A 13,841-nucleotide genomic window follows, 5' to 3' on the forward strand; every position below is an offset into this window, starting at 1 on the left:
CATCCCTATGGTATGTTATTTTTTTATTGTATGTGTTAGGAGGGCGGTTGCAGACTTTAATATAATGGAACGCAACCGACCCTGGGGTTCGCGATGCAGCCTGGTGGACTGCTGCCGAACACTTTCCGGGTGGAAAGGGAAGCAACCAACTTAAATGTAAAACCCCTCCGTGTTTCTGCACACTGGAACGGGTATAGCAATTCGCACTATCTCCGTTAGCTGCACGAGAGATAGGCAGAAAAAAACTATCTGTAGTCCTGTTACAGCACAGGGACTACAGTGGCGGCACTAGGATGCGTGTGTGACTACGCCAACGGGTACACGTTCCTCCAGCCGGCGTGCTCTTGGACTGAAGGGTAAAACTCCACGTGGCTGACAGGCGATAGCTGTGGACAGGACGTCTGCAGGCTGCTCGGGGTGATAGGTGACCCCTTTGGCTGAGCCAGGGTGCAAGACGAAGCTACCTGCCTATGCACATCTAAGCCTGCCTAAGCGACCTGTGCTGATCAGCCGAGCGAACTCTGGCATCAGCAGGTTCCGGAGTGAACAGCTAGGGAGCACGTGGAACACAGTTGTCCACACCACAGCATCACTTGCTCAAATGATCAGAGCACGCCGCCATGTTTATGGGCGGGCCATTTAAAGACTAAACCCTGCCCACCGATGCGCCATTGGTGACGCTACCCGTGGACCAATCAGGCGGTGTCAGGTCACCGGGTCAGGTGGGTGCCAAACCACCAATCACGATCCGCCAGGTCATGGGCGTGCTCAGTGCGGCGAATCCTGGACTTAGACTCCAAAAGCCCTATCTCCCTCTGCAACCTATGCTTAACATTGCTAGGCACAAATACCCAGGAGACAATCTGCACATCTCGTGGACCAGACAAGCGTTGGGGCTGATGATGATGCTGAGCAGCATCAGCCCTGGCTGGACCAAAATGGGAGACCACAGAAGCTTCTGAAACCATTTCAACTCCAACAACATACCGACGCTTAACAGTATGTACTGGTTTCTTGTTTTGTAAAAAAATCTCAATAAAAATTTATTGGATTAAAAAAAAAAAGATTAGAAAAAAGGCTTCTATCCTGTGTGAGTTCTCTGGTGCTTAACCAAAGCTGATTTCTGGTTAAAACATTTCCCACATTCTGAACATGAAAAAGGCTTCTCCCCTGTGTGAGTTCTCTGGTGCTTAACCAAAGCCGATTTCTGGTTAAAACATTTCCCACATTCTGAACATGAAAAAGGCTTCTCCCCTGTGTGGGTTCTCTTGTGACTATCAAGATGTGATTTATGGTTAAAACATTTCCCACATTCTGAACATGAAAAAGGCTTCTCCCCTGTGTGGGTTCTCTGGTGGTTATCAAGATGCTCTTTCCGGTTAAAACATTTCCCACATTCTGAACAAGAAAAAGGCTTTTCCCCTGTGTGAGTTCTCTTATGTCTATCAAGAATCATTTTACGATTAAAACATTTCCCACATTCTAAACAGGAAAAGGGCTTCTCCCCTGTGTGGGTTCTCTGGTGCCTAATCAAACCTGATTTCTGGTTAAAACATTTCCCACATTCTGAACAGGAAAAAGGCTTCTCCCTTGTGTGACTGTTCTGGTGTCTAACAAGATTCGCTTTCCAGTTAAAACATTTCCCACATTCTGAACATGAAAAAGGCTTCTCCCCTATGTGGGTTCTCTGGTGCTTATTAAGATACGCATTCCGGTTAAAACATGTCCCACAGTCTGAACAAGAAAAAGGCTTCTCCCCTGTGTGGGTTCTCTGGTGGCTATCAAGATGCGCTTTCCGGTTAAAACATTTCTCACATTCTGAACATGAAAAAGGCTTCTTCCCTGAGTGGATTCTCTGGTGGTTAACCAAAACATATTTATTGTTAAAACATTTCCCACATTCTGAACAGGAAAAGAGCTTCTCCCCTGTGTGGGTTCTCTGGTGGTTATCAAGTTGCGCTTTCTGTATAAAACATTTCCCACATTCTGAACATGAAAAAGGCTTCTCCCCTGTGTGAGTTCTCTGGTGGATATCAAGATGCGCTTTATGATTAAAACATTTCCCACATTCTGAACATGAAAAAGGCTTCTTCCCTGAGTGGATTCTCTGGTGGTTAACCAAAACATATTTATTGTTAAAACATTTCCCACATTCTGAACAGGAAAAGAGCTTCTCCCCTGTGTGGGTTCTCTGGTGGTTATCAAGATGCGCTTTCTGGATAAAACATTTCCCACATTCTGAACATGAAAAAGGCTTCTCCCCTGTGTGAGTTCTCTGGTGGATATCAAGATGCGCTTTATGGTTAAAACATTTCTCACATTCTGAACATGAAAAAGGCTTCTCCCCTGTGTGGGTTTTCTGGTGAACAACAAAAACTGATTTCTGGTTAAAACATTTTCCACATTTGTAACAAAATCTATTGTCCGCTGTGTGTAATTTTTGATGTTTAAGAATAGACTTCTCGAGGGTAAAACTATTTCCATTTTCTGAACGTGAAAATGATTTCTTTGCTTTAGGAGCAGTTCGTTTTTTAATGCTTATTTTATTTTGATTTTCCTTAGTAGTTGGTAATGAATCAGAAGATAGGACCTGTTTCATAGGATCAGATGATAGATCTTTGCTGTGAAGGGATGATGGTATATCTGGAGTAATGGCATTCACTTCAATTGCATCATGTGGGATCTCAAGAGCATCAGATTTAAAAATCTCCTGTCCATCTGATCTTCTGGTACAGTCATCTGCCAAGAAAAAAAAATTATTAATTTTGAATAAAATATCATTGAAATTTATATTTTTGAACATTTCTACTTAAAATGTCTAAACAAGCACATCCCTGGGCTACATGCTAATCCAGGGAAATGAAGGGATATATGCTCAAGTTTAAAAATCAATTTTATTAGACACAAATCTAAAAAATAGAGGAATATTTTAAATATTCCTGTTATTTTTTAGATTTGTGTCTAATAAAATTGATTTTTAAACTTGAGCTTATATCTCTTCATTTCCCTGGATTAGCATGTAGCCCAGGGATGTGTTTGTTGAGATTGATTTAGATGTGGTACGCAATCTTTATTTCTTTTTCTATGAGATTCTTGTGTTAATTGTACTTAAAATGTCTGTAGAAATGGCAAGTTATTGACAGAATGACAGTTCACAGTCTAATAGAAAACCTCATAGGAGGAACCAGTAGAGCGTGGTGTCCAACTGTTTGTTCATTCTGCCTCCAAAATATGGAATAAGAAGCCATCAAAAAATGTTATGTAGGCAAAAATAATACCAATGAAAACTTCTACTCATCCCACAAAAAACAAGTCCCCACTCAGGTCCATCATCTGTCAATGGAAAAACGTAAGTTTCCACATTATTAGTGGCTCAAAGGTTTTTGAAAAGCAACATGGCTTCCATAAACCAATCCAGCAATATCCACTCTCCCAAAGTCAAATCTCCCCCTCGTTCTGATCCTTGCAGTGCCCCCAAGCCACATTTAGCCTCCATGTATTTGGCATTACTATAGTGAGAAGAACACACTTAATTTACGGTGTGTGTCTCCTGGAGCACAATCTGGGCACTATGTGTTGGGTAATAAAATGATATATTTGCAATTTTCACTCTCCAACATCCACCGAGTGCTAATTTCTGGAAAGTGACTGTGGAATCAAAATAGTCACTACTCCTATAGATTAATTCACTGAGGATTAGAATTTCCAACATGGAGTCACTTTATGGGGATTTCTACTGCTCTGATTTTCTGCCATTTTGTTATATTAGGATTTCTGCAAATGGTGCGTCCCATCTCCTCTGGGGCATTTACTTCTCCTCCTGCTTCGACTTGTGTGACGTCTGCTTTTGTCACCAGGCGTCTCCTTATTAATTCTGCAGGCGGCACTTGTGATGGAAGAGACGTCAGAACCAGAAGCTCTGGGCGGTGCAGGCTCTGTCCAGCCACTAAGATTAGGGTTGTTGGGACCAGTAGTACCATCCAGTCTGGCAGTATGGGTGTGTGTGCTGTCCAGCTAGAGTAATCTGCTCCCTGCTTCAGCCATTTAGAAAGCACCGCACCCTACTAAAGCTGGAAGCATATTGCTGGAAGCTGCCAGATACAGCCTTGTTCTCCTCTGGTTCAGTCCTCTGTACTCAGCTCCCGGCTTGTGTATTTGTTTCCTATTGTGACCCCGGCCCGTTTACTGACTACTCTTGTGTCTTCTGATTTGTTATTTTCTCTGCCCTCCTAGTTCTGACCCGAATACCTGACTATTCTTCTTGACGTTAAAGGGTGATGAGCAAGGCAGTCCCTGGGATCTGGAGTATATAGCGCCAAACTGTTCATGGTGACCATCTTTTGAGCTGCCAGGTGACCATGAACAGTGCCCCCAATACATTGTGTCTGCAAACTATTCCAGCAAGATCTGCATTCAAATAGCTAAATGTCGCTCCTTCTCTTCTTAACCTGCCATGTGCCCAGACAGTAGTGTACAACCATATATAGGGTATTTTCGGACTCAAGAGAAGTTGGAAAATAATTTGTAAGGTCCATTTGTTTCCTATTATCCTTTGTGAAGAATTCCAAAGTTATCACCACATAAAGTGACACACGTCAGATTTGAAAAATGGGGCCAGATAGGAACAGAAAACTGGCTGCAGGAAGGGGTTAAAGCAGAGGATTACTGAAGTCAAAAACTGTGACTATACACAATAACACATCTACTGAAATTATCAAACTCAACAGTCTTCATCAGTAATAAATGAGTAACTAGTGGTGAAACCTCTCTGGGGTAATTACAGTATGGGGCTCGGTGGCTCTTGGCAATCTAAACTATCGTAAGGGACAATATTTTCTATCAGATGAGTGTCAAGAAGAAATATTAGACATTTAAAGTGAACTTTTTTATAATAGTGCAGAGCTGAGGTGTCTTAAATTTAGACCTCGAGCATTGGGAAGACGTAATGGAGACCTTCTTTTAAAGACTACCAGGGAGTTACAGACTCACATAAGTGAGGCCGGCCGATCCCACCACAATAAAGCTATCATACAAAATGAAACTGGAAAAAAAAAGACAGAATAAAAGATATGTTACATTCCCAACAACATATATATAAGGGGAGAGCTCCAACACTAAACTGGAGTTGCACTCATTTATGGTGGACCATTGGAGCTACTATGACTCCTGAGCAGAAGAGTAGAGAAACTATTAGCGCCCACATTTCAGGAGAGATTGTGCAGTAATCTGAATTCCTTAGGATTGAAAAATAATGTAATTTATGGCGTTGAGTGAATCCATGAAACCAGGGCTCGAGTCATGCCAACACATCTCCTGCAGGTGTGAATAAATGTATATTACAGCCATCAGCCACGCACAGCTTAGAGATATAGCATGGCACAGGTGTAATGTTTTCTGTATAGTTTATCACAATCCTGTTTGAAGTTAGTCAATTTTAAAAGAAATTGAAAAGTCAGGATAAAGGGAAACTCTGTTGTTATTGTACAGAAATTCACACTTGGCCTCACTGCACATTTAATGTTATCGATCAAAAAAGTGAAGTTTGGCCAGAAAGACGGGACCTGGTCTTGTAGGGACCATATGAGCACATTCAGCAGCACAGAAGGGAGAGAAGGTAGATTCATCCAATAAGATATCAGGGTTCTAGGAAGCCAACACCATCATCACCCTCCACTTTCTCTTCAAGTGATTTTCTCACTTGTCAGCACATTCTACGTACGCTGTCATTTGGCTTTGTAGTTTACAGATCTGAGCAGGTAATGGACAGAGGCTTCTAATCCCAGGGGTTAGGTGGATCCTCCAGGTTGTAAGTTCTACAGAAAAGGTCTTTCACAATTACACAAAGTAATGTGAACATTTTTGGATGGAGGAAAATCTTGTGGTCTAGAGGTAAAATGGTGATCACACAATTGTAACACAACCGGACTACACCACTGATAAAGCAGCCACAGCCGGTGACTGAGAAGAATCTTTAATTTCTCTGTATCTAGTGGTTACTACTCACCTGGGTAGTCATATGTAGGAATCTCCTCTTTACACCGCTCATCACCCCTCACATATGTCTCTGTAGTATTAATATGGGTCAGATCTTCACCCTGAAACAAATATTATAAAAGTCAAAGACAGATGGAGAAGTCACATCTATGATCAGCTCTAATCCTGCCATCTCCACCGTTCTCATTACACAAGTAAAAAACACATAATACTGGTGGATAAAACAAGACTGAGCACAAGACCTTCACAGCCGTCTACACATCATAGGGGAGATCTCATGACATCTTCTCTCCATCTACCTGATGATCCTGAGGAACATTGGGGTCTTCTTGTTTACAGTCCTGTGGAAGAAGAGGACGGGGACATCTCTCTGGTGTTGTCCTCTTACTGGATAGATCTGGAGGAAACACATACAGGGACTGAATTCATTCTTTACATACAGATAATTATAGGCCGTGTGAATTTATTCCTGTCTAGAAATACAAGTACACAAAAAGAAAAAGTGGGCACTGCTGGGGAATAATAATCACAAATAGAAAGGGATGCTACAGTAACCTGATGTAAAGACACAAAATTATTCGGAAGAAAAAGACTCAGGATATATAACCATGCACACCCAATGTTGGAAAAGTGAAAAAAATCTTTATTACATGATTACATTTAGACAACAAAAGAAAAAAATTTTTTAAAAGCATTTAAAACAGACAAAAACATGTGCAATCTTCATATGGGGGAATTCATGATAATATGCATAAAAATAGCAATAAACCCCACTATGTTATGTGCCACAGGTATATTTTACATCACTTATATAACATTCGATTAATGTAGACCTACTAAGCAAACCTGGTATAAATAGCACAGCACAACCAGTCAAAATATGTGTTTATGACAAAGCAAACCCCCCTAAATAATATAAGTGAATCAAGGAATGAGTAGGAGAGATGGTCTATTGGCAATGGGGGCCAGATAGAGGTATTGGCCAGATTGTGTCACCAAAGTCGTATATGACGTGGCACAGTTGATCCACATATAAATAACAAGCCAGGCATTCCTGAGTGGTCAAGTCAAGAAAATAAGTAAATAAAAAATATATGGAAGAATAATTACCTGCTGGCACCAGAGACCCTACGCGTTACGCTGCTCAGACGCAGCTTCGTCAGGGGTATGTTGTCTAAGAGCACATGTGTGTGTTATATAGTTGATCCCAAATGGTGTGACTAGTTTCAGGTGAGTGTTTGTCTCCCTATGGTGTGTAGACAGGCCTGTTCTCATCAGAATGTGTTCCACCCAGTCCACGTGGAACGCAAACGGAAATGGGTTAAACGTCATATCCGGTCCAAAGCAGAGGGCGCCAAATACAGCCCTGAAGCTATTATTGTCAAAGGTGCGTCCCACCCGTACCATACGGTGGAACGGGGGTGGAAGTAAAGTAAACGTCATATCCAGTCAGAAGGGTAAACACGCAGAGCAATGAACTATGCACGTAGTCATAATAAAGAAGAGGCTTGCGTTCCACGATGGAACGCAAAAACCCCAGGAGCAGCGCGTCCGCTGCAGAGAATAATAGTGATCACACAAGAAAGTGCTAGCATTAAAAAAAAAAAAAAGAAAGAATTGCAGTCCAAACCAGGAATACTAAGAAGTCAGTATATGATCTGAGGACAATCACCAAACATGCATAGATACAAAGATGCATCACATAACAGAATACAGACCTGGACATATAAGACTCACTAACCAGACAGACATAAAACAACAAAAAAATTCTTTTTAAAATAAAACTCTCTCCTTTCCCTCTTTCCTTTTTTCTCTTCCTTTCTTTCTCCTTTCCCTTTCCCTTCTTTTCCTTCCCCTTTCCATCCTCCCCTCTCCTTCCTTTATTAAGATAAAAGACAAGACATATAAATGCATATGAGACTGTGTGCAAGTATGTGAAAAGATGCACACAGTTAAACAATCACAAATACAAGAAATAAGCAATAAACTAATGGAACTGCACAAGTTGGCCCCATGGGAGGGAAAAAAAAAAAGGTGAATCAAAACCCCAATAGTGGGCAAGATTCCACATATAAGAACACCATGGGAGTCTGGAAAAGTCAGAACTGGAAAATACTCATTCGTGCCCCTCATAGCCACTACATCAAACATTAGGGTCCAATAAGAAACCAACCCCGGGGAACTGGGTAGAATTTAAAAAATATTGATATTAAAGCCGCTGGAATGGAATTTAAAGGAGGTGCACATGCACCCCCAAAATAAACAGAGTACTGCTTATAAGGACACCATGGAAATTTAAGCCAAGTAACCAGTAAATGAGAGATCCTCATTTATGCCCTTTGGGGCCACTGTGTCAAGTGTAAAGATCCACCTGGATTCTGTCCTCAAAAGGTCCCTAGTATGATCTGAATTGCGAGGGTTAGGCTTCATTTTTTGGAGGCCTGTAACTCGCAATTTATTAGTGCTGCTGGAATGGAATTGAAGAAAGTGCAGGGCCACCGTGGAGATGGTCCTGCCCTTTCTCAAATCCTGTTCAGTAAGATGGATATTCGAAGCGTGTTGCTGTACCCGCCTCCGAAGTTCCTGCGATGTTTGACCAACATAGACCTTGGGACAGGGACAGGTCAAAGCATAAATAACATTATTGGACCTGCAGTTAATGTAGTCCCTCAAAGGAAATTGACGATTGTCAGTCGGGTTAGTAAAGATTTTTTCAGATGAAAAAAATGGACATGCAGAACAATTGCCGCAGGGAAAAGAGCCTTTGAGCCTATTACCACCAGAGGTATTGTACAACGGACGTAAGTAATGGTTATGAACGAGTTTGTCCCTTAAATTTGGGGCTCGTCTAGCCGTCAGCAAAGGTTTGTTTGATAATATACTGGATAGACGGTGATCCGTCTTCAGTATATTCCAATGTTTGCGGAATAGACCACCTACTTCATTCCATTGATTGTTAAACCTAGTAATAAATCTGATCTGTGTGTCTTCCATGTCAGCTCGTGGTTGCAACAGAACCTCCCGTGGTTTGGCGATGATCCTCTGATGTGCTTTAGAGATTATGGATTTCGGATAGCCCCGTTCACGAAAGCGTGTAGTTAGGTTACTGGCCTCAGTTTTGAAGTCATCCTGTGTTGTACAATTCCTCTTGGCCCTTGAAAACTGTCCCACTGGTATACTGTCTCTCAAATTTCTGGGATGAAAGCTTTGGTAATGTAGAAGACTGTTTGTAGCAGTCGATTTTCTGTATAATTTAGTAACAAGTGATCCGCCCACTATCCTGATTTCCAAATCCAGAAAATAGACTACGGAAGAAGATATACAATGGGTAAGATGGATGTTAAAGTCATTAACATTAAGTCTATCAACAAAATCAATTGCCTCCGCCTCCGTGCCCGTCCAAATAATTAAAATATCATCAATGAAGCGGAACCACTTGAAAACCCCATAATTGTATTCCCGTAAGGGATAGACGTGTGTATCCTCCCACCAACCCAGGAATAGATTGGCGAAGGCGGGCGCACACCGTGCGCCCATGGCGGTCCCAGAGGCCTGCCGATAAAACACATGATCGAATACAAAATAGTTGTGCGTGAGGATAAATTTCAAAAGATCCACAATAAAGGAGTCATGCAGACGATTACCTCCACTCGTGTTATTCAGAAAGTGCAGGACCGCTGCTATGCCGTCCTGGTGAGCTATATTGGAATACAGCGATTCAACATCAACAGTAATGAGCAGGAACTGGTCAGGTAAACTTATGAAGTTGAGAGACTGTATTAGATGGGAAGAGTCTCTGAGATAAGAAGGAAGGCTGCCACCAGAAGGAAGGCTGGTGGCAAGTGGCTGCAAGAAAAAATCTACATAAATGCATGCTTTTATGTAGATTTTTTCTTGCAGCCACTTGCCACCAGCCTTCCTTCTTATCTCAGAGACTCTTCCCATCTAATACAGTCTCTCAACTCCCTAAGTTTACCTGACCAGTTCCTGCTCATTACTGTTGATGTTGAATCGCTGTATTCCAATATAGCTCACCAGGACGGCATAGCAGCGGTCCTGCACTTTCTGAATAACACGAGTGGAGGTAATCGTCTGCATGACTCCTTTATTGTGGATCTTTTGAAATTTATCCTCACGCACAACTATTTTGTATTCGATCATGTGTTTTATCGGCAGGCCTCTGGGACCGCCATGGGCGCACGGTGTGCGCCCGCCTTCGCCAATCTATTCCTGGGTTGGTGGGAGGATACACACGTCTATCCCTTACGGGAATACAATTATGGGGTTTTCAAGTGGTTCCGCTTCATTGATGATATTTTAATTATTTGGACGGGCACGGAGGCGGAGGCAATTGATTTTGTTGATAGACTTAATGTTAATGACTTTAACATCCATCTTACCCATTGTATATCTTCTTCCGTAGTCTATTTTCTGGATTTGGAAATCAGGATAGTGGGCGGATCACTTGTTACTAAATTATACAGAAAATCGACTGCTACAAACAGTCTTCTACATTACCAAAGCTTTCATCCCAGAAATTTGAGAGACAGTATACCAGTGGGACAGTTTTCAAGGGCCAAGAGGAATTGTACAACACAGGATGACTTCAAAACTGAGGCCAGTAACCTAACTACACGCTTTCGTGAACGGGGCTATCCGAAATCCATAATCTCTAAAGCACATCAGAGGATCATCGCCAAACCACGGGAGGTTCTGTTGCAACCACGAGCTGACATGGAAGACACACAGATCAGATTTATTACTAGGTTTAACAATCAATGGAATGAAGTAGGTGGTCTATTCCGCAAACATTGGAATATACTGAAGACGGATCACCGTCTATCCAGTATATTATCAAACAAACCTTTGCTGACGGCTAGACGAGCCCCAAATTTAAGGGACAAACTCGTTCATAACCATTACTTACGTCCGTTGTACAATACCTCTGGTGGTAATAGGCTCAAAGGCTCTTTTCCCTGCGGCAATTGTTCTGCATGTCCATTTTTTTCATCTGAAAAAATCTTTACTAACCCGACTGACAATCGTCAATTTCCTTTGAGGGACTACATTAACTGCAGGTCCACTAATGTTATTTATGCTTTGACCTGTCCCTGTCCCAAGGTCTATGTTGGTCAAACATCGCAGGAACTTCGGAGGCGGGTACAGCAACACGCTTCGAATATCCATCTTGCTGAACAGGATTTGAGAAAGGGCAGGACCATCTCCACGGTGGCCCTGCACTTTCTTCAATTCCATTCCAGCAGCACTAATAAATTGCGAGTTACAGGCCTCCAAAAAATGAAGCCTAACCCTCGCAATTCAGATCATACTAGGGACCTTTTGAGGACAGAATCCAGGTGGATCTTTACACTTGACACAGTGGCCCCAAAGGGCATAAATGAGGATCTCTCATTTACTGGTTACTTGGCTTAAATTTCCATGGTGTCCTTATAAGCAGTACTCTGTTTATTTTGGGGGTGCATGTGCACCTCCTTTAAATTCCATTCCAGCAGCTTTAATATCAATATTTTTTAAATTCTACCCAGTTCCCCGGGGTTGGTTTCTTATTGGACCCTAATGTTTGATGTAGTGGCTATGAGGGGCACGAATGAGTATTTTCCAGTTCTGACTTTTCCAGACTCCCATGGTGTTCTTATATGTGGAATCTTGCCCACTATTGGGGTTTTGATTCACCTTTTTTTTTTTTTTTCCCTCCCATGGGGCCAACTTGTGCAGTTCCATTAGTTTATTGCTTATTTCTTGTATTTGTGATTGTTTAACTGTGTGCATCTTTTCACATACTTGCACACAGTCTCATATGCATTTATATGTCTTGTCTTTTATCTTAATAAAGGAAGGAGAGGGGAGGATGGAAAAGGGAAGGAAAAGAAGGGAAAGGGAAAGGAGAAAGAAAGGAAGAGAAAAAAGGAAAGAGGGAAAGGAGAGAGTTTTATTTTAAATGGGATTTTTTTTGTTGTTTTATGTCTGTCTGGTTAGTGAGTCTTATATGTCCAGGTCTGTATTCTGTTATGTGATGCATCTTTGTATCTATGCATGTTTGGTGATTGTCCTCAGATCATATACTGACTTCTTAGTATTCCTGGTTTGGACTGCAATTCTTTCTTCTTTTTTTTTTTTTTAATGCTAGCACTTTCTTGTGTGATCACTATTATTCTCTGCAGCGGACGCGCTGCTCCTGGGGCTTTTGCATTCCATCGTGGAACGCAAGCCTCTTCTTTATTATGACTACGTGCATAGTTCATTGCTCTGCGTGTTTACCCTTCTGACTGGATATGACGTTTACTTTACTTCCACCCCCGTTCCACCGTATGGTACGGGTGGGACGCACCTTTGACAATAATAGCTTCAGGGCTGTATTTGGCGCCCTCTGCTTTGGACCGGATATGACGTTTAACCCATTTCCGTTTGCGTTCCACGTGGACTGGGTGGAACACATTCTGATGAGAACAGGCCTGTCTACACACCATAGGGAGACAAACACTCACCTGAAACTAGTCACACCATTTGGGATCAACTATATAACACACACATGTGCTCTTAGACAACATACCCCTGACGAAGCTGCGTCTGAGCAGCGTAACGCGTAGGGTCTCTGGTGCCAGCAGGTAATTATTCTTCCATATATTTTTTATTTACTTATTTTCTTGACTTGACCACTCAGGAATGCCTGGCTTGTTATTTATATGTGGATCAACTGTGCCACGTCATATATGACTTTGGTGACACAATCTGGCCAATACCTCTAAAATATGGGCCCCCATTGCCAATAGACCATCTCTCCTACTCATTCCTTGATTCACTTATATTATTTAGGGGGGTTTGCTTTGTCATAAACACATATTTTGACTGGTTGTGCTGTGCTATTTATACCAGGGTTGCTTAGTTGGTCTACATTAATCGAATGTTATATAAGTGATGTAAAATATACCTGTGGCACATAACATAGTGGGGTTTATTGCTATTTTTATGCATATTATCATGAATTCCCCCATATGAAGATTGCACATGTTTTTGTCTGTTTTAAATGCTTTTAAAAAAATTTTTTCTTTTGTTGTCTAAATGTAATCATATAATAAAGATTTTTTTTCACTTTTCCAACATTGGGTGTGCATGGTTATATATCCTGAGTCTTTTTCTTCCGAATAATTTTATTTATTCCTGTCTATTACCTGGTGATGTGAGGGGCTGGGTAACCTCCATCATGATGTCCTTGTACAGATCTTTGTGTCCTTCTAAATACTCCCACTCCTCCATGGAGAAATAGACAGTGACGTCCTGACACCTTATAGGAACCTGACACATACAATGATAAGGTCATCCCCCCGATCCCTTCATAGCGTTACTGTATAATGTCCCAGCATTCCCAGTAGTGTCACCTCTCCAGTCAGCAGCTCAATCATCTTGTAAATGAGTTCTAGGATCTTCTGGTCATTGATGTCCTCATGTATCAGGGGATGAGGTGGAGGTCCTGTGATTGGGCTCAGGGGTCTTCTCCATCCCTCAGATACAGGGGCCTGGCAGCGCTCACTAGAGGTCTTCTTCACTACTGTGTAATCCTGGTTATGGAGAGACACATTAATAAATCTCACTCCAGACATTTCTAGAGTCCTCACCTCTCCAGTTCTGTCCATCTGTTATTCCCATAGATAAGAATGATGTAATGTGACGTCATCAGAATCTCTCACCTCTCCAGTAAGCCGGAAGAGGATCTCTAGGGTGAGGCGTAATATCCTCTCTACCATCTTCTTTCTGTCTCTATCCATTCTTCTCTAGGAAAATTATATAGATAAATTATTACTATCTCATATTGTGGGAATCTGAGTGGA

General features: G+C 41.8%; 1 protein-coding gene and 1 pseudogene across 1 annotated transcript in view; one reads left to right on the forward strand and one right to left on the reverse strand.

The window, feature by feature from the left end:
• Positions 1 to 721: 721 nt before the first annotated feature.
• Positions 722 to 13,841, reverse strand: part of LOC141198611 (uncharacterized) — a 174,035-nt gene continuing 160,915 nt past the window's right edge. Inside the window, exons 6-7 of the mRNA XM_073663044.1 lie at positions 6,005 to 6,095; positions 722 to 2,739 (exon numbers count right to left, since the gene is read on the reverse strand). Of these exons, the coding sequence (XP_073519145.1) occupies positions 1,082 to 2,739; positions 6,005 to 6,095 (1,749 nt within the window). The 3' untranslated portion in view covers positions 722 to 1,081. The remainder of the gene's footprint in view (positions 2,740 to 6,004; positions 6,096 to 13,841) is intronic.
• LOC141198566 (uncharacterized) overlaps positions 9,562 to 13,841 on the forward strand; it is a 34,373-nt pseudogene continuing 30,093 nt past the window's right edge.

Source organism: Phyllobates terribilis, unplaced genomic scaffold, assembly GCF_046119375.1.
Source record: "Phyllobates terribilis strain yellow unplaced genomic scaffold, ASM4611937v1 Scaffold_98__1_contigs__length_5973952, whole genome shotgun sequence".
Lineage (NCBI taxonomy): Eukaryota > Metazoa > Chordata > Amphibia > Anura > Dendrobatidae > Phyllobates > Phyllobates terribilis.